This window comes from Lycorma delicatula, chromosome 5 (assembly GCF_047948215.1).
Source record: "Lycorma delicatula isolate Av1 chromosome 5, ASM4794821v1, whole genome shotgun sequence".
Taxonomy (NCBI): Eukaryota; Metazoa; Arthropoda; class Insecta; order Hemiptera; family Fulgoridae; genus Lycorma; species Lycorma delicatula.
Window position 1 is genome coordinate 45937110 of NC_134459.1, and position 22990 is coordinate 45960099.

Below are 22990 nucleotides of genomic sequence, written 5' to 3' on the forward strand. Positions count from 1 at the left end.
GTTTAAATTTGATCTTTGTTTTTTATTTGGGTTTGAGTTTATAACGCATGTGAATTTTTGTTAGGAGCCACAACTTTATACATAAGCCTATATGTAAAGAGTGGATCACAATGTTCTCCCGCGACTTTCGTAACCTATTTAGTAAAAGTAATGGAAAAATTTCATATAAATAATGTCCTAAAATGCTTCGTTTGCGAGATACAGTTAAATGAAAAATTTCGCTCGGATTTCAGCTACCCCAGTGAAATGAGGTCATTTTGACATTTTTAGGACGTCAATTAAGGGGCAAAATTCGTGATCTTTTATGGTTTTTGACTTGAAAAATTGAATAAATTAGGTCCCAGAATCTTATATACAGTAAGTTTTGAGAAATTTGAGGTGAAAACCAATAAAATTGGGTAATAGACAAATAAAACCTTTAAAAAAACTTGTAGAGAATTTAATTCTGAACCAAATGATGTAAGATAAGTTAAATAAAACTACGCCTCTCTACTTCTCTTGTTACGTTTCCACTCACTTAAATTATCATTTCCGTGAGAAATGAATCGGTCATAGAGGTCCACATTCCTGGCCACTAACATCGCCTGATCTAACTAATGCCTTTAGATTTTTGCGTCTGGGTATGGATGAAAAATATTGTAAACAAAACAAAAATACATCCTCGTGAGGAATTAATTGTCGGATTTATGGATGCTAAGCAACTTAAGGATAGCCCTGAAGAACTAAAAAACGTAATAAAGCAGTACAGAAGCATGCCAAGAAATGTGTTTATAGTGATGCGTCTTGTGTTGATAGTGATTTTTGAACTTTTATTATAAACTTGTATGTGTGCACTTTAGTGGATTGTTTCTACCCACTGGGTTGGTCTAGTGGTGAACTGGTCATCGCAAATCAGCTGATTTCGAAGTCAAGAGTTCTAAGGTTCAAATCCTAGTAAAGGCAGTAACTATTATATAGATTTGAATACTAGATCGTGAATGCCGGTGTGTTTTGGTGTTTGCATTTCAATTAACCACACATCTCAGGATGGTCGACCTGAGACTGTACAAGACTACTCTTCATTTACATTCATACATATCATCTTCATTCATCCTCTGAAGTAATACTTTACGGTGGTTCCGGAGGCTAAACAGTAAAAGAAAGAAAGAAGTGTAATGTTTCTAAATAAAATTCGAATTTTTCTAAAGTTTATCTGTGTATGCAACATGTTTTATACCATTCTTTTCCGACTTAAATTCTCTACAAGTTTTTTTTAACGATTTATATGCTTATTACTCATTTAAGAAATTTATTGTATGTCAAACACGGTTTTTACCCCAATTTATTCATCTTCACTCCTGGTTTCTCAAAAGCTACAGCAGGTACGATTCTAGAACCTATTTTATTCGATTTTTCAGGTAAAATACCATGAAAAGTCACTAATCGTGACCCTTAATTAACGTTCTAAAAATCTGAGTACTACCTCATTTCACCAAGATAGTTGAAATCCGAGCAAAATCTTTCATTATCCGTAACTTACAAACGAAGCATTTTATGACCTATTTTTATATGAAATTTTACATTATTTTAACGAGTAGAATATATTCTGTTTAAGGAAAACTTCGTGATACATTCTGTAAAAGGAAATTACATTTTAAGTTAATAGTATTTTTATACTCCTTATACCTCAAAACGTAATGAAAATTCAATTTCACCAATTCCACCGTGCGATCGAAATATTATCGACTTTTCGAAGAAAAGTAGATAAAAAGTAAATTTTTATAAGAAATTTATTAATTTACTTACGTGTCCAAACTTTATTGAATGATCATCGAACTTACCTAAAATAAATAATAAGACATTATTAATAAATGATAGTAATAAATTTAAGAATGATTAATGTTATGGATTATTTTTCTTAGTATAAAAATGGAATTATTAATTTGTTAAATATAGCCGTATATAAAGTTTTATTAATCAGCAAAACGTGGTGAATATATTAATCAAGATAACAAAAAAAAACAAAGACAAAATTATTTCTAAACAATCCGTATTCAAATATTACAAAAAAAAATTGTGAATTTATCAGCCTTAAATTAATTAAATTTCGTTTAATTATTCTTAAGTGTCTGGAAGGACGACAAATTTTATCGCAAAAATGCATATTAAATCACTTGTGTAATAAATACTTAACGTTATAAGTGTAATAAATGATGCGAATTCAGACACGTGACAAGTAAAAGTATAAAATAAAAATAAACATCAGAGAATTTCTATACGCTGTTTATTTAAAATGTTATAGTGGTACAGATAAATTTATAGTCCAACATTATATTCTTTTAATGAAATAATTATTGGATGTACTTAGATGATACAGTGAGTTATCATAAAAGACAAAAATTTGCAATGAAAAAAATAAACAGATTAAATTAAACTACAAGTTTGTTAAAGTGAACAGTTTTATTGTTTAAATCTTTTTTCTTTGTCAAGTCTCTGTAAAAGGTGTATCGAAGAGGAAACTTAATAACATAATTTTATTTTAGTTTTTTATTTTTCCAAACTTGAGATTTTACAATAAATAATTCTTATTTTTTATTTAAGATTAATTTTTTTTTTTTTTTAATTATTTTTAATGAATTATTAATAAATATAATTTAAAAATGTACAGCTACAATTATTATTTAGAACTTTATACATCAAATATGATACGTACATTTATTTATTCTATTTTATAATAAAAACTAACTAGAAAGAACTCATGCAAGATGTTTACAAATTATAGGAACCATTACATAACTTTTTAACATTTAGCATAGAGAAATTAGATTTAGCAAATGCTCCTACCTCAAAAAGATCCTATTTTTCGGTATGAGACCACCACACCCACGGGCTCTGGGAGCGGAGGACGAGTCAAATTCTTTGAAATGGAAATAATAACAAATCATCTTAAAAAGCATTGAAAAAAATTTTTGAGCTATAAACCAGGTGCCATTTATTGTTTTTCACAGGCTATTTCAAAAGTGATGTACAATATCTCTTAAAATAAAGAAATACTTAAAAAATAAAATAAAATTTTGCAAATACTCGTACTTCAAATACGATCAATCTCTTATTCGGTACGAAACCACAATACTCCCAAGCTCCTATTTGGGAACAACACAAACATTTTAATACAAAGAGTAAAGTTGTACCAACATTTTACAAAGCATTGAAAAAAAATCAAGCTAATATAACTATAGTAAAAATAATGGCCATTTAATTTTTTTTACAGCTAGCTTCAAAAGTGGCTACCAAAAGAAGTGGTGTGTGTGTGTGTGTGTGTGTGTGTGTGTGTGTGTGTGTGTGTGTGTGTGTGTGTGTGTGTGTGTGTGTGTGTGTGTGTGTGTGTGTGTGTGTGTGTGTGTGTGTGTGTGTGTGTGTGTTTAACATTTCTTCTATTCAGAAATGTTAATGGTTTCAGAAAACTATAGGGATCATTTTATCCTGTCCGTACCTTAACGAAAACTAACGTGAAGCAAAACGACAATTTCTTCACTGTTTTTATTTATTTATAATTAGTATCAATTACTTTTTTAGTCCTAATACATTTTGTTTGAAGTTAAAATAAGTTACATATGAATGACATAACCCACTTTTAAAAAAAAAAAAAATTGAAAAAATTAAGTTATTTTAAGTAGACATATATATTTACGTGATTGAAATATTGAATCTGCTGTTTCTTAACCTGAAATACGAATATTTACCAGAAAGTTTTACTATTTTGAAAAATAAACTTCTATTTGCATTTGAAAAAAATAATAAAATCCATTTTTCTATAATGTTTTTTTTCAATTCACTTTTTCAGTATGGATTACAGTTAAAAATAAAGTCAGAGTGAAAGTTTATATAAATAGAAATATAACTTTCTCAGACACGTTTCTCCTTGTCCTTTCCCATCTTAGAGGCATAGTTTTTTTTTATTTACCCTTGTGGATGAATTTTAATAATAAAAAAAAAAAACTAGGCGACAAATAAAATGTAAAACGATTTTGATAAGAAATATAATTTTTTAAATTTTGTGTAAAGGTTCGGCTCACAAGAAATAAATGCAATCAGGTACCTGTAGGAACACAAATGATTCAGCTAATCAATATATAATTTAGGAATAATAAAATTAACAATAAAGATGAATCATATTCGATACTATAACAACGAACCAAAACGTGAAATTATAAGTAAAATCATTGAAATTACTAACCCAGATTGATGGAAGGATCAGCCTCCCGAAACTGCACATCACTGAAGACAAATGATTATATCATGCTCGTTCCCTCCTATGTTGGCTGTTGTAAAACAACTGCATCATAGCATAAAGCGGTGAGTAATTTGCTTTATTATTACTCTTCCTTTTACATTGAACTAGCAGTGGGAATTATATGCAATCTTAATATTGCATTAAATTATTAAATCAAGATATATATACATTATTCTTTCCACTACAAAATTAATTATAAATTAGATTTTATTATTTTTTTAAAAATAACAAAAAAATTAAATCTGCAATAATTGTATTTATTAATTGGTTAATTCAAATTATTTAATCAATGGTTAAAAAAAATAACAGTACTAATTTGATATCTATTTCTAAACAGGTTGTCAAATTGGCAAGCGTTAAAAAAGAAGGAAAAAGATACCAGTTTGCGATTTGATATCCATTTAAGTCTATATCCTGAAAAAAATCTCATTTGAGGTATTAAATTTAACACCTGTATGTGTGATGTAACAAGAGAAACAGGTGGTTTCTTTTCGTAGGTTGATGGCCTAAATAATAAAAAAAAGTAAACAAAATTTATTAATTTTTTATTATAAAATTCTCTAAAAATTTGCTTTAATTAGATTTTAAACAAAAAAAATTATACAGAAATTACTGGTTTTTTAAATTCAGACTGTCGCCACGTCATATTAAGCAGTATTTTTTTCCAATAAACACTCATTCATTTATAAAATTCTGCTGAAATTTGATTAGTCGTTTCTATATCAGTGTATGGTTGTAGAAGCATTTGGAAAAAATTTGCAGCAAATAATAATCAGTTTTTTTTTTTGTCTTCAGTCATTTGACTGGTTTGATGCAGCTCTCCAAGATTCCCTATCTAGTCCTAGTCGTTTCACTTCAGTATACCCTCTACATCCTACATCCCTAACAATTTGTTTTACATATTCCAAACGTGGCCTGCCTACACAACTTTTTCCTTCTACCTGTCCTTCCAATATTAAAGCGGCTATTCCAGGATGCCTTAATATGTGGCCTATAAGTCTGTCTCTTCTTTTAACTATATTTTTCCAAATGCTTCTTTCTTCATCTATTTGTCGCAATACCTCTTCATTTGTCACTTTATCCACCCATCTGATTTTTAACATTCTCCTATAGCACCACATTTCAAAAGCTTCTAATCTTTTCTTCTCAGATACTCCGATCGTCCAAGTTTCACTTCCATATAAAGCGACACTCCAAACATATAGTTTCAAAATCTTTTCCTGACATTTAAATTAATTTTTGATGTAAACAAATTATATTTCTTACTGAAGGCTCGTTTCGCTTGTGCTATTCGGCATTTTATATCGCTCGTGCTTCGTCCATCTTTAGTAATTCTACTTCCCAAATAACAAAATTCTTCTACCTCCATAATCTTTTCTCCTCCTATTTTCACATTCAGTGGTCCATCTTTGTTATTTCTACTACATTTCATTACTTTAGTTTTGTTCTTGTTTATTTTCATGCGATAGTTCTTGCGTAGGACTTCATCTATGCCCTTCATTGTTTCTTCTAAATCCTTTTTACTCTCGGCTAGAATTACTATATCATCAGCAAATCGTAGCATCTTTATCTTTTCACCTTGTACTGTTACTCCGAATCTAAATTGTTCTTTAACATCATTTAATAATCAGTAATAAGAATGAATCCAAATATTTTGCTCTTACATTGACATCAGACGGTCAGAATGATAGTGGTATCAAATAAAAATCAATCAGGATCAAGAATTGATAAAAAAAATATATGGTGTGGACACCGCATGACTTCCTTGTACGCCTATTAAATTATATCTTTATATATATATTTCTTGTGTGCGTGTGTATGAAAGTGAACTCCTCCTAAACGGGTCGACTGATTTTGATGAAATTTTGTGTGTGTGTGTGTGTGTGTGTGTGTGTGTAAGGGGATTCGAGAATGATTTAGATTCACAATTTGGTCCACTGGAAAATGTTTTTTTAATTAATTTTAATTAATTTTTTTTTATTTTTTATTTTTAATTTTTTTATTAAGTAGTTGTTGATTTTGGAATGTTTTACATTGGATCCGGCAGACTGCACTACCATCGCAGTAATGAATATTCAATAATATTCTATTTTAATTTTAGTTTGTCCCGACAGTTGGTGCTGCGATCAAATTGAGAAAAATATTTCGTAATTTTGTGTTATTATTGTGTTACAAAAAATCGCGAGAAAACAGTGTTTTAATAAATAAGAAGATAATAAATCAGATGGAAATGTAAACAAAGGAAAACCAATCAGATCAATGCAAGATGGCCGCTGTAAAACACAACGACCAATCACATAGACCCCGTATGGTCGTTGCCAATGTAAACAAAATCACAACTATGTCGTCGCCGAGGTACTGGAGATGACCTCCGGTAAAACCCATAAGGGCTAGGTACATAGGGGATGGGGTAGCGACCGAAACCTTCACATGGAGGGTGTCTTTCCTATGGGGTCAGGATGTCTAAAATTTCATATTTTTACACTGTTTAGTATTATTTACAAGAAATAAAAATTAAAAAACACGACTGCCAATAAAAACATTGCTGACAAACACTGTTCATTAATATTGGATAATTAATGAGCGTGCGGGTGACAATTTTGTATATGGTATAATTTTTTTAAATTTCTTTAAACACACACACACACACACACACACACACACATGATATATATATGCCCTATGACACTCAAGATAACGTAAGGATTCCAACGCGGAGTAATACATCAAAATCCGTTCCGTCGTTGAGTTGCTACGGTGGAACAAACATACATACATACATACACCCTAAATACATTACACTCCTTTTTCAGCAGTCCTGAAAGAAGGCCCATTTCTGAGTATATCAGTTTTTTTTTTCTGGTTTGGTTCCATCGCGATTCTGTATTATATTAGCAAATACCACGTTTGTATTTTGAAAATAGGAAGATTATTTGCGAATATATATTATCATTTCTGAATAATCGTGATCTGTTAGATCGAAAGTGTACAAGATGCATCGAAAAGTTAGCCTTCAACCTACTAACAAGTATTCGGATTGAATTTTGAAAATCGGACGGATACTTGCAGACACATTATCAGAGCACCTTATTGCACCTCCCAAAATAGCGTCCCAGGGTTAACCCGTTTGTTATCGATTTATGGTGATGATTAGTCTTGCCTCGCACGAGGTGCTCGCATCACCTCACCATTCTGGTCTCACACGAAGTTCCCACGGGAAGCCCATTATTATTAAACAGAAATTTTAAACCTATTTAATATTATTTTATTTTATTTAACGTAAATTTAATTCTATTATTTTTGTAATATTATTCATTCGAATCATTTAGTTCAAACCTAGCTTACAGTTCATTAATTCAATTTATTGTAGTTTGTGCTGCAACTGGCAAATTTCCACCGCTACATATATTATATATATAAAGAGGAAGAAGATTTTTTGTTCGGGGTAAAAAAAACTACCCAATCTATCGCTACTAAATTTTTTACCCATGTTTCTTGGCATGAGAAGGGTTTTGGGAAAAAAATAATAAAAAATATATGTACATGTAGTAATAGAGATTTGCCGGTTGAAGCAACAACTTTAATGAATTGAATTAATGAACTGTGAGTGTCCATCACTGTGTCAGCTTGGTTTAACCGAATAATTATGAACATCTAAAAATCAATTTCTAGATTTTTGTATTTTATTCCGAGTTTCAAGGGTAAAAATTAATTAAATTTTTTTTTTGAAACCCTATAATTTTTTAATTTTTCGATAACAAATGAAGATATCAATTTGATTTTTGGTGAGTGTAATCTTCATGTCAATAAACCAACTAAAGATTGAAACCCAACCACCAAAGAACATCTGTATCCACGATCTAGTATTCAAATCTGTATAAAAGTAAATTGCCTTTACTAGGATTTGAATCTTAGAACTCTCGACAACGAAATCAGCTGATTTCCGATAACGAGTTTAACCACTAGAGCAACCCGGTGGGTTGGGGTTATACATCTAGATCGGTTCAGCCGTTGAATTGTTGCGATGAAACATACATCCTAAATACGAGTACATTAAACTCGTAACTATGAAAAATATTTAATAACCGTCATGCTGGTTAAAATTTATGTAACCCGAATCATTTAGATATTATTTACGATTACATTTTTTGACGTATATTTACGTTACACAAGAAAATCCTGTTATGATTTCACTGTAAAAATAAACTACCTATAGAGAGAATAATTTAGATTGGTCGGTGGATAGAGTTTTACGTAACTCAAAAACTTAAAAATCGTATAACTTTAACGTTCAACTTAAAATAATTACTTTTTTATTAAAAAATAATGTTGTCTGATTTTTATTTATTCTGTATATGCCGTCCGAATTCTGACAAGTATAGTCTATAGTTTATATTCTTCAAGACCGGAAACCCTTCATTAACTGCTATTATCTTTTTTCCTTTATTTACAATATATTTTTTTTTACACGGAAGAAATTCGTCATATTTTAATCTATTAAAAGGAACTGGAAAAAAATCAATATAAATACATGAAAATAATTTTAATAATTTATAAGTGTTTACTTTGATAACGAAACCATAATTATTTATTAAAGTAAATTATCTTGAAGGACGTCTGAAAGAGATAAAACAAACACATATTTAGTTTTTATTATTTATTAGCAGTGGTATAATAATGTAATCACAAATTCCGTGGTTAATTACACAGCGATGGATTTTTGAAAATAAATTGCATAACGAGTTAATTTTTAAAGTTATCTGAGCTTATTACATAACAGTATCATATTACGTACCATAACATTATTAAAATGTTCTAATAGATAAGTGTTTTTTTTTTCAGAAATTTAAACTACAATAAAAGAATATTTTTAATAGAATTAAATCGAAAATGAAATAAATAAGTAACTACGTTATATAACGGCAGTTATATACACCACTAATTAACGACATCTATCTTTCATAAACAAAAGGAATAAACACATTTAACATTTGTAATAATTCACATATAAAATTTTCTAAGATAGTTTAAACATAAAAACGTTTTTTTCTATGATCGTTGCAAACTCGAACAGCATCTATTTGCTTTCCAACAATTGCAATAAATAATTTTTAAACGTTCGTTCTATAAACCAAGAATCATTAATCAATAAAACGTATTTGTGCCTGACTACGTCACAACTTAGCAACAAAATGAATTAAGCTTCTTTCAAAGGTTTCATTTCCGTTCCGACAATACACGTTCAATTAACCTCCTTTTTATATTTAAAGCTACGATCAGTTTTTAGTTTTAAGTTTTTTATTCATCTTCGTGAATATATAAAACTGTCTTTTATTATATATTCTTTTTGTTTTGCTTGCACTCCTCTATACCTTGTGGTCAAAATTGATAATCCAAGTCCTGGTGTTTTTACCGAGGTTTTCAACCACCCCGGTTTACTTTTTCTGTGGAGATTCATTTTCAGTACCTAACCTTTTCATTCCATTTTCATTATTCTTATTACAAGTTTACAGAAAATCACATTTAACATGATATTTCACAAAAATAATGCATTTGTAGGTAAGTTTTTGATGTATCCAAACATAATAGTGCTACAAATAATAGAGCATTTATGTTCGCTAATTATGTTATAGACTGTATTATTCGATGCTTTTAAACTCATGAAGAGTATACAATAAATTTTAAAATTATATTTATTAATCAATTTTTTCGAATTGCCATTTCTGGGAAAACTTTATTCTTCCTTTGAAGCTTTAATCTTCAGCCACCTACTTCAAGAAAAAAAATTAAAGGACCAGAAAAACTAAAACACTATAGCAAAGTAACACTATAACAATAACTAGCAACACTGTATAACAGTTCTAGGGAATTAACTAATTTATTTATTTAGTTTATATAATTTTATTGAATATTTATTTCACTTTATGTTATATTGTACTTCCTCATTATTATATTTTTTCTTTAATATTTCTGTTGCCCTTTTTTTAGTTTTTCTGGTGTTTTAATGAAAGTTTTTTCATAGGCCAGAAAACGGTTCGTTACCGAGTTTCGGTTCGCGAAGCATTTAGCCCTCCTTTCTGACCCCTCTGTGAAATTAAACCGTACTAAAGTTTTTGGGGTTCAAATTGAGGGGTAGATTTGGTGCTTCCTTATTTTTTTTATCTAAAAAATTGAATAAAAATGGTCCCACACTTCCATCTCAGTTACGTTTTAAGAAGAACGGGGTAAAATGCAAAACGTTTTATCGGAAAAATATTTTTTTTTAGCTCTAGAATAAAATAACTTTGTTAATTTACCGAAAGACAAATAAATATTTCTAATTAATTTCTAACAGAATTTAATTCTGAGAAAATTGATGTAAATAACGACTATTAAAATAAAATACAAATTTGAGAAGTTCAGCTTTAATTAGAAACAAAATACACAACATTCTTACTTATTTTTATATGAACTTTTTTCCTATCTTTGGTTACAGATTCATTTCCTGAGATATTGCCGTGCAAATATTATGTATATATATATATATATATATATATTGTTTTTTCTTTGTTTTTATCATAAAAAGATTTTTTCTTTTTTTTATCATAAAAATACCAAAATATTATGAATTTAAAAAACATATAATTTTTTATAAGAAATTAATTTTGTTTAGTTCAACTTGCAATTTATTTATATAGTACTTCTAAAAAATAAATAACTTTTATTTAAAAAAAATTCAAGATCATTTTGTCTCAAACAAGCTGAAGTCATCGATTTTCTAATCAGCATCAGTTATTAGTTTTACTAATCTTAGAAAAACCACTACACAAACAGAGACGTTAACTGATAAGAGCTAATGACCAATAGAAACCAGTAAAATGGGTTTTAAGTAATAAAATTAAGTTAAATGTTAAACTTTTTAGTCTTCCTTTACTATTATGATCGCCAACAATTTTGGTTTTAAGATTTTAATGGAACTATCCATTTTGATCATCCCTGAACTCATTTTCACTAGTTTCGGCGTGACGACTGTATGTACGTATGTATCTCGCATAACTCAAAAACGATTAGCCGTAGAATTTTGAACGTTTGGATTGAGGACTGTTGTAACATCTAGTTCTGACCCTCCTCTTTCGCAATCGACTGAACCAAAAGTGTCCGAAAAAGCCCGAAATCCAAAGAAATTGAATTTTGGTGTTATTGTTAACTGCAGTAATAAGTCCTCTAACTAATTAATAATCTAGTAATTGCTAACTGCAGTAATAATGAGAGCTTTTCAACGATATCATAAGTGGTACTTATTTTCTTTAGTTCCAGAGTTATAGCCAAATAAAATTATAATTAATGAATATTTGGATCTAACAAAGGGAAGGCACAACGTTCCAAATTCGACTTCATCTCCTATTTTTAACTTTTTTTTTTTTTTAATTTGAATATATTGATTTATTAATAATTATTAACCTCTGTTTGTAAATTTTTTTTTACAATAAATAATAATTCAATAATAACAATAAAAAACGAAATATGAAAAGTTATTAATGAAACAAAATTTTATGTACTTTTCATTTTTTTAAAAATGAGTATATGTAATTTAATAGTACAAGGAAGACATTTGATGTCCACACCAGAATTATTTTATTCGAAAATATATTTCCAAAAAAATGTTCTATTCATATATCTGAAAGAGATGTTCCTAAAAAAAAAAATTGATGTTTCATTGGATTAATTCTACCTCTCTTAAAATTATAAATCACAGATAGGAATTAAGGTAATTTTATTGTACAAGTTTCGTTAAAAATGGTTAAACTTAATTCTTGGATAATCAGACACAAATACATTTTGAGATAATGAATTTTTGAATCGGCTTTATATGAAACGCAACGATTAAATTAGAAATAAAAACGTAGACATTTTTCACAGACAAAATTTAAGTTTTATAAATAAATTTAAATAAGGAAACAACAATTTTTCGTATTAAAAACCGAAACATTTGTAAAGTATTTAACGCATTGTTAAGGTCACCGGTATAAAACGGGTGCACAATGAGTTTCATTTAAACAATAAAATAATCCTGTAATACAAACCATTCTTTGTAATTAGAGTAGCATACGCTGTATTCAATTGCTGGAGGTGTGTGCATTTAATGAAAGAAAGTTCAAATAGCGGTTGTACACTGTTCGCAGAGGGGGTGAAAGGCATAGAGTGAAATCATTGTTAATGGGTCAAGGGTAACGTCTCATAGTGAGGAGGATCAGTTACTATCGTCTGTTTACTACGTGAAAGGACTTATTTCAAGGATAAACTAATTCCCTTTTTAAATAGTACGACATAATTTATGCAAATATTTACAATAAAAAAAAAATTAGCCCTGTTATTATTATTATTATTATTATTATTATTATTATTATTATTATTATTATTATTATTATTATTATTATAAGGTAATAAAACTATATTTATGATTGTAAAATATTAATTCTTCTATTAACAGTTAACTGTTCTTTATTTATAAATAGAAAATATACATTACTGTTAATTTAGAATTTATGAGTTTGTAATAAACTTTATGACTGTTTTACAAAATAAAGCAATAAACGACACACAACACGTTTTTCTTATTTAATGTTATGAAATTTATTCATAATTGCTATAATCAATAATCAACATTAAAAAAAAATTCTAAACAAGAAAGTTAAGTTGTATAACATTAGATTAAGATCAACTTAAGGTAATAAAACTAACTATTAACTGTTAACTTAAGATCAACTTAGAATAATTAACCACGTATCTAAGAAATGGTCGACCTGAGACTGTACAAGACTACACTTCATTTACACTCATACATATCATCTTCATTCATCCTCTGAAGTAATACCTGAGGGTGATCCCAGAGGCTAAACAGGAAAAAAAAATTAAGATTAACTTAACCCACCGGGTGGTTCGCAAATCAGCTGATTTCGAAGTCGAGATTTCTAAGCTTCAAATCCTAGTAAAAGCAGTTACTTTTATACGGATTTTAATACTAGATTGTGGATACCGGTGTTTTTTGGTGGTTGGATTTGAATTAACCACATATCTCAGAACTGGTCGACCTGATACTGTACATATCATCCTCATTCATCCTCGAAGTAATCCTGACGGTGGATCTGGAGGCTAACCAGAAAGGAATAAAATGATCTACCTATTCAAAAATTTCGAGTTAAAAATTTTCCTATTTACCTTTTTCGATATTTAAATTTAAACTGGTTAAGGAAGATTTTGTAGGATAAAGTGAAATTAGGATAGAATTAAGTCTACTTTTTTCACTCGTTGAACTTAATAAATTTGTAATAATTTAAAGAACAGGTGGAACCTATCCTGGCCAATTTTTTTATCGAATTCAGATTTTGCCAATCTTCCAACAGCATTTATTAGCATTCCACTCAATAGACGTACGAAGGTAATCTTTGCGAGAAAAAAAATTAAGGCCCAAAAACCAAATTATTTTTAGTTCTGTAAACCATTTACTGTATTCAACTACGTCCGCAGGCTTATTAATATGTAAAATCATGTGTATTTTAATAAAGAATCACCCGTATTGATACAAAAATGTTTTAGTCTAAAATATACTTTTTTAATTAATACTAATACCAGACGCATAAATTTATTAGTCCCGTTAAGGTCAGTAACGTGATCTGATTTCTGTATGATGTGCTTACAGTATTCATTGGTCTTTTCTGGCGTTAAAATTCAGGCAAAGTTAACGCCATTATCTGATTATAAATGGAAAGTACCCTATCCTGCCGAACGTCTGACTATTTAAATAAACAACGCAGCGCATCCAGGTACGGAACCATTCCTTTATCAAGTGACAGAGCAGAGTTAGTTATTAGTAAAAGTATAAGTTATTCAACATAAAATAAAAAATTGGCTTAATTTTAATTTTCAATTGAAAATTTATCACAATATTACTGGAAAAAAAGATGAAGGTAATATGAGAAAAAACAATTCAGAATACATCTCATTGAATAGCAAGAAAAAAGGAAATGGAATTTAAAATTTATTAAGAATTAGCGAGTTATAATGAAATATTTTATGATTATTTATAGAATGGATTTAATATTCCTTTAGAGAAAATTACACCAGTTCGAATACAAAATGGAAAGAAGCAATATCACCAAGGGAATGAAGAGCAGTTTGCTTAAAATAATAATAAAAAGGTTGGCATAAGAATTAATTCAGATATAGTTTAATAATCAAATAGCTGACAACACAGTTGTAGGACAACTGTGGGTTGTTTCTGTTGCACGGCTTACATGCACAACTTAATTTAAAACATTTATCATTTTATTTAAATATAATATTTTTTTATTTTTTAAATTCACTGATTCTTACTAAAGCGTGCGCGCATACCGTATTTAATTCGCGCGGTGTTGCGGTACTAGCGGCGATGAACGGCACTAATTAATGTAATTTCACAACTTACATAGAACAAATTTCGCTTTTACGGTCGGTAGACTGGTGTAGCCGCGAGAATTAACGCACCAGGTACCTAGTCGACCGGGTGATCGAGTTCGAGACCCAGCTAGACCGAATTACTTTTTTACACTTCATCTTATTCATTTATTTAATTCTACCGCTCACCTGTGACGTCAGAACTTAGCAGACAACTACTACAGAATGTTTTGGGGCAGGGGTGCGATTTTGCAAATATTATAATGTTTAATTAACAAATGTGCTTAAGAAAGACATGATCTTAATTAGGCGAAATCTCGTGATTATCTGAAAATTTAATACTTTATGACTACGTTGAAAATTTAATGGCATCAATGCCCTATATATAGAAGTAATCTATATATAGCAGTAGTAGTAGTCACATATATATCAAGTTCTACATCAAGATCTACATCAAGTTTGGTTAAAATCGGTCCAGTATTTCTGACGATTAAGATAATTTAGAGGCCAACACCGAACACACACACACACACACACACACACACACACACACACGCGTACTTACGAACATTAACTTCCAGAAAATTTCCATACAGTTTTTTGGGTTCCTTAGGTGTCAAAACGTGAAGATCCGGTGAAAACCGCATATGCCCAAACTGGACCGATTAAAATATTTTCCTTTCTAGAGCCACAGCTCTGCAATAGCACTATCTAGATGGGAAAGAAAAAATTGTACAGATTTACCTGTTATTCACAGATTTTTTCCCATATTATCATTTTAAGTATTTAGAATTAATGTATTTTTGATGAGATTGAATATTATTTTCACAAATTAAATTCTTTAGTTGCTCATATTAACAATAAATAAACAGTAAATAATTTTAAAAGAAAGAAAAAAGAAATTAAACTTTAAAAGAAAGTAATTAGTGTTCCCGACATAAAGCACACTAAGCTCAGTGTTTATAACTCTTCTAAAACATTCATAGAAGTAATTTATAACGAATCAGGACGAGTAATGAACGTTCCGAGTAGTTTACGAGTTTTAGAGGAGTTTCAGTACAACTTCGTAGCAAAATATTAAAGACTATTTTTCTCTCTTCCACACATGTTTAAACAGACTTTTACTTCCTTGTACGAAGTAAAGGAAGTATTGTTATCGCGAAAATTTTCGGTTTTCAGATTTCAACGGAAATATCCATTTTGACCAATTTCGGCTTGACGTCTATACGAATGTGGGTATGTATCTCGCATAACTCAAAACGATTAGCCGTAGGATGTTGAAATTTTGGATTTAGAACTGTTGTAACATCTAGTTGTGCAACTCCCCTTTGGATTGCAATCGACTGAACCAAAAGTGTCCAAATAACCCAAAATAAAAACAAAATTGGATTTTTGATTTTTTTTAACTGCAGTAATAAGCTGTCATTGAGAGCTTTTCAACAATATATCATAAGTGGTAATTATTTTCATTTGTTCCAGAGTTATGCCCAAATAAAATTTTAATTAATGAAATATGTGGACTTAAAAAGGGAAGGCACATCAGTTCGAATCAGACTTCATCTCCTTTTTTAATTTTTTTTTTTTTATTTAATTTAAATATATTGATTTATTAATAATTATTAACCTCTGATTGTAAAAAAAATTACGATAAATAATAATTCAATAATAACAATAAAAAAAAGAAAATGTATCATAAGTTATTAATGAAATAAAATTTTCTGCACTTTTCATTTAAAAAAAAAATGTATATATAATTTAATAGGCGTACAAGTAAGTCACGTGGTAGGCACATCAATTTTTTTTTTTAATCTGATAAGAAATTAAAATCTGATGAAAATTTGACATTGGTTTTTAGAACAAGAATTGTCAAAAACCGTCCAAAATATATATTGCTAATAGATAAAACCAAACTTTAGGTTTAGAATATTTATTGATTTTTTAAAAATGTTTATTCTGATTACTAATTAGTGAGACTGAAAGTAAACTTTTTATTGAAGATAAAAAAGGGATAATAACAGAGCTGGATTAAGACATGCGAAAAGTAAGATATGAAGTGGTATCCCCTACGAAGTTTAGTGTACTGTACACTTGAAAGGCCCACTTGAGTGTATATTAAAAATTTTATTTTCAATTATGAGGCCCTCTAGAACCACAGCTGAAGATATCTTGGTCTCTTACATCCTCATTCATCCAGGTCTGAGTTTTAATACTTAAATTTAGTAATTATATTGTTGTGTAAATTCTCCCAAGACAAAAACCGATAAAGTTTACTTTTGTATTTTGCTTAATATTTACAGGTAAATCGCTCCTAAAAGGATGGAGATGCAATGTCCAACGACTAGAAGAGTATAGAAATATCCATTTTACTGGAAATATTTTGGTAATCACATGAAGTTACTATACTAACGTATTTCAAAAGCCTGTCCTTTTAATTAATCCGGGCTGGTTCCAGTCGGTTGAATGAAATTTCTTAGTAAAAGATTGTAACTATAAGTATACGAATAATCTCGTTGTAATTTGCTGAATACTCTATTATACATTTATTACAACAATATATTTTTAGGGGTTATACGACATCAGGAGTCTGGATAACGTATCTGTATTCTATAAATTATTCGTAATTTTACTTCTTGATAAATGTTTTAATGCTGTTCTCGTAGCTAGCCATATTAATATAAAGCTAAAAATATTGTTTGCCATAAATCTCTTTAAAATAGTCCAGAAATGAAATAAATTAGGTGTAAAGTTTAAATACCTAGGCGATAAATAAACGTTTAAAATATTAAATATAACTTCAAATAAATTTAGAATTTCGATGATCTGGTGTAAGTGCGTTTACCGCAAGAATATTTTCAGATTTTTACTGTATTTTCTAAGTGATGACGTCAATTTAAACAAAAATATATGTATAATGTCAATCAGAAAAAAACAAAATATGTACATTTTACATAAACAAATATATTTACTTTTAAGTAAGAACTAAAAACTAATCTTTTTCCTTGCTGTAAGGTTATACACATTAGCGAAGACAGACACACCCGTTCATTGTGCTTGCCTAAATTGATAAGGTTTTTCTAAGAATTATTATTATTCATTTTTTTAGTTCGTATTGTGGCAGTTGCGCACTTTAATGATTCGTTACAGCTTAATTGTCTACAGTTAATTCTTAGTCTCTATTTATTGTGTTTTTTTTTTCTTTTACTTACATTACACTTTTATGGAGTTGAAATGATTTAAAAATATTAGTTTTTCTTTAATACCTCTCTACAGATAATTGTTTAAATCTCTTTCAAACATATTTTACGTGCGAAGTTGCGGCTGTGTGCATTTATCGCATTGCAGTCTTGTTTTTCATAAGATTATCACTTAGTAGGAATATTTACTGGATAAATTTAAATTAACTGCTGTAAAATTCACTTCATATACACAAAAAATTGTATAAGATCTTTTATTTAAATGCGTTAAATTTTTTTTCTCTCCAGTAAGCTATACCAAAAATTAGATTTTTTTTTCTCTTCAGTCATTTGACAGGTTGATACAGCTACCAATATTCCCTATCTAGTGCTAGTCGTTTCATTTCGGTATACCCCTTACATTCTACACCCCTAACAATTTGTTTTACATATTCCAAACGTTGCCTGCCTGCACAATGTTTTCCTTCTACCTGAATCTCTAATATTAAAGCGACTATTCCAGGATACCTTAATATATGTCCTATAAGTCTCTCTCTTCTTTTAACTATATTTTTCTTCCAAATGCTTCTTTCTTCATCGACTTACCGCAACACCTCTTCATTTATCACTTATCCACCCATCTGATTTTTAACACTCTCCTATAGCATCACATTTCAAAAGCTTCGAATATTTTCTTCTTAGGTAGTCCGATCGTCCAAGTTTCACTTCCATATAAAATGATGCTCCAAACGTACGCTTTCAAAAGTCTTTTCCTGGCATTTAAATTAATTTTTGATGTAAACAAATTGTATTTCTGACTGAAAGCTCGTTTCGTCTGTGCTATTCGGCATTTTATATCGCTTTGCTTTGTCCATCTTTAGTAATTCTACTTCCCAAATAACAAAATTCTTGTACCTCCATAATCTTTTCTCTTTCTATTTTCACATTCAGCGAAAATAGCAGTATTTCTACTACATTTCATTACTTTCATTTTGTTCTTGTTTATAATTAGACAGAAGCAATCAAAACATTTTTTGCAATTTTTTGTTTGTTTTAATTAATAATAAATTTCCACTGATTAGCAAGGCCACATTAAAAACGATTATTCATATAATAGACTGACAATGCATATCGACATCAAAGAATATATTCATTTCAAATCAACAGTAGATCACGACATTGATTATGATACGATATGGTTTTATTTATAAATTATCTTACGGTAGTATCTTTCGTACGGTTACTTTCTCTACCTTCTGATAGAGAATTATTATTATTATTATTTAATCAATTAACAGGTTTTTTAAATACAAAATCGAGAATCATAATAAGTCAAGTCATACGACGTTTGCGATGAGAATTGACTATCCCCGGATTCACCTAGACGGGACTTTCATTTCACACTCTGACCGCGTACGGTAGGTACTTTGGGCTCCACCGTGATCTTCGTTTGAGGGTGGAATTACCACGTGAGAGAGAAAAGGGAACACTTAAACACGAGGTATAAGAAGTTGTTGGGCAGAAATTCACAATTGTCGCTGATCAACAATTTTTTAATATATAAAGAGTTTCTAAAATAACATACATTTGAATGTATGTTATAGATCCATGAGGTACTCGTCGTACCTTTGCTCGTCGCAAAGTAACATTGAGATTATACAACGTTTCAAGAATAAGTTGGTGAGATCCACTACAGAGGCACTGCGGTTCGCACGGAACGAAGAAATTCACGGCTGTCCAGAATTACCTTATGTTCGGGAAGAGGTCAAACGGTTCAGTTCAAATTATAGATAGAAGTTAGACAATCATGTGAACTTTTTAGCAGTTAACCTCCTAGACAACAGGGCTGTGTCAGATTAAATAACAACGATCATACAGCACAAAGGCAGCAAGGGGGTGATGGACAGCTTCCTGTGGAGTCGTCGATCGTCCGGACTTAAAGGGATGGGCGACGGTGGTGAGACAAGAGGACTCCGTTGCCGTCGAGCTATTAAGACCGAGATCCGGCTGGGCCCCCCTCGGGGGACCCGGTTAGAGGCAGACAACTGTTACGACCAAGACCCGGATGGATTTTGGTTAGGTTGAGTTGACGACGACACCTCCCGGAGCTTTGTTATGCTTAATAAGGATCCGGCGACTGAAACGTCTAATGTGTTGGACTAATTAATCCAGTTAATTATCACGTACGTGATGAGCATCTTTTTAAGCCTCTTTCCATTTATCTCCATTAGTTTTTTATGTTATTATTTGTTTGCCTTTGTCTATTGTTTAATGATTATATAGATGTTTTTTTTCATCAGATCTTTATGAACTCTGTTCCTATGAGGTCTTAATCAGTGCGAGTGTGTTTTTATATAACTATGTACATACTTTATTTATATCTTTATGTATGTGTACATTTCTTTGAGGGTGTTCGTTAGAGATCCCTGATCATTTGCTTTTTGTAATACGATTTACTTGCGGTTTCTTGCTCAAAACCGATTGTAAATAAACAAACAAACAGTGAGGCAAAAAAAAAAAAAAAATACATAATCAAACTTTGTACATATATCTCACAAAAAGTGTATCGGATTAGAGAAGAGTAAGTGATACAATATGTACTTGTTAATCGACCGAACCATTCTGTCAGGTCCTGAGAGATTGGAGGGGAGTTTATATATCATAAAACCTTTTGATAAGAAAAAAAAGTCCTGTAATACAATATCAAGTCATTTTGTATCTTTTGAGTGAACATATAACATTCCTTCGACTCTTTAAATTCTAAAAGATTGATCGCATTAACGATTTTAACATTCATTTTAATTTCAAGAAAGAAATGAACATCTTGAACTAATATTAATCCAAAAGAGATTCTTTTCTTTCTTTTTCCTGTTTAGCTTTGGGTAATTACCTTTCAGATAATACTTCAGAGGTTGAATGAGGATGATATGTATGAGTGTAAATGAAGTTTAGTCTTGTACAGTGTCAGTTCGACCATTTCTGGGATGTGTGGTAAATTGAAACCCAACCACCAAAGAACACCGGTATTCACGTCTAGTATTCAAATCCGTGTAAAAATAACTGTCTTTACTAGGACTTGAACGCTGAAAGTAGACTTGAACGGCTTAGGCTTAAATTAGCAGCATATATAGTCAGGGAAAGATCAGCTAAAAGAGAGTTATATTAGAACCAGTCTACGAGACGTTACGGAGTCGGTTCCACAAGGGCAGTTTGCGAGGAGAGACTGCGAGTTGTATGCGAGAAGCGAGAAGAGTCTTGAATCCAGTTCGATGCGAGTAAGATGATGCTACGTTTAATTCCAGTAAACAAGAAATAATGCAACAAACTTCATTCATAAACTATAGATAGCAAAGGTATTTGCAAGTGAACACTATACCATTGTTTGTTAATATAAGACTAGTGGTCAAAAAGGGTTAAGACTAGCGGTTTCTTTTGTTAATGGGCCTAGTTTTCTATTTATCTAACTGGAATAAATTTTGAACGATTATTTATTTTAAACTCTGCCTTGTGTGTAATCTGTATTTATTATTTACTAATGATATTTATCACTATTTGATGTGTAATATTTTCATTTTTTTCTTTGTTGATTACGCTATTTTTTATGTCGTGCTTTCTGTTTAGATTATATTACTTTTTATGTTGCACTATATTATATATCAATTATTTGATTTGTTATTAATGACATGTAATATTATTATCGTTTACTAATGTTATCTTGATTATTTTGTGATTGCAATAACTATATTAATATTTGTGTTTACTAATTATATTATTATTGTCTTTTATATTATCATCATTACTGTATTCATCATCATTTTTATTATTATTAATTTGTCTGGTTGTAATTATGAACATTTTAAACTAATAAACTGAAATATATAAACATTCTAAATTGTCAACCTCTCAATATCCTGTTCGAGCCGTGAACCACACGTGACAATATATATATATATATATAAGCAGGCTTAGAAAACTAAAATATTGTTAACACGTTATATGTAGCTGATATATGCATTAACAATGGTTATATGAAATTTACCATTCGTACATACCATACCTTGATTTTATCATTTTTATTTAGTTTTTCTTTTGGTTCATGCTTATTGGTGTTAGGAAAGGGTGTCTAATCATAAAAAGGAAGAGTACGTAAAATATTCTCAAGTATTGAAAAGTATAATACATTATTACACTAGAGACCAAAAGTATAAGGTTAAATGGTACTTAGACTTTTTCAGTCGGGGAAATTAAAATGAACAAAAGAAAAATGAGTCTTATTAATATTAATTAATCGTTTTAACTAACAGCCATAATTATTACGATATTGTCATTAGCTGGTTAAATGAACAATTTTAAAATCGGTCAACAATTCTTTACATTATTTATTTTGGTGATAATAAAATTAAACAAAATTTTAAAAAAATATTTTCATGAGTTTAGCTTGATATGAATTTTAATTATATTAATATTTAAATTATCCAATATATTTTTTCCATTTTTTTTAAAATTTCAATTCTTTCTATAAAATTTAAAAAAAAATGTTCTCTTGTAACAAGTGAAATACATTCAATTTATTAAGAGGAAATAATTTTTGGTCAATATTACTTACCTGCTGATGATGGGATTTAACTTTTTTTTTATTATTAAAATTTAACTCATTATTCACATCATAAACTGTCTTAAAATTACTCCAAAATGATCGAAACCGATTAGCCATGATTAAATAAGTATAATATAAAACCGTACTCTTACAGAAGAATCTTGTGTGACGAACTGTAGAATCAACCCATGAATAATTGAATAAATATGTTTATTCAGTTGGTAAAGATATTCGTATTTCACACGTAACAAAAGGTAGCACAGTTTAGAATTATGTTTTATTAAAAAATTCTAATCTAAAGAAAAATTTTATTTAGCACTATAATCTTGTACACCGTTCATTTTTAATAACATTTATCTAATAATTTAAATAAAAATATTTTAATACGATAAGAAAAATTGATTCTGAAATCACTAGCATTATTATGTTTATAATACGCGGACGATTCTAAAATGTGAATTTAATGTTAGAGAAAAAAAATTTTTCTCATCTTTGAAACAGAATAATTTTTTTTTTAGCAATATTTGTAATCTT

At 29.5% G+C, this 22990-nt stretch overlaps 1 protein-coding gene across 5 annotated transcripts in view; it reads right to left on the bottom strand.

Moving 5' to 3' along the window:
* Positions 1-22990, bottom strand: part of Hex-A (Hexokinase A) — a 315316-nt gene that overhangs the window by 163711 nt on the left and 128615 nt on the right. The window contains exon 1 of one of the 5 annotated variants that reach the window (XM_075366025.1): positions 22466-22602. The exons of 2 other annotated variants lie outside the window; for them this stretch is intronic. In XM_075366025.1, coding sequence (XP_075222140.1) covers positions 22466-22573 — 108 coding nt within the window. In that variant the 5' untranslated portion in view covers positions 22574-22602. Of the gene's footprint in view, positions 1-4216; positions 4271-22465; positions 22603-22990 lie in introns of those variants that run through there. 2 more of the 5 variants (XM_075366024.1, XM_075366032.1) reach the window with 2 other exon arrangements.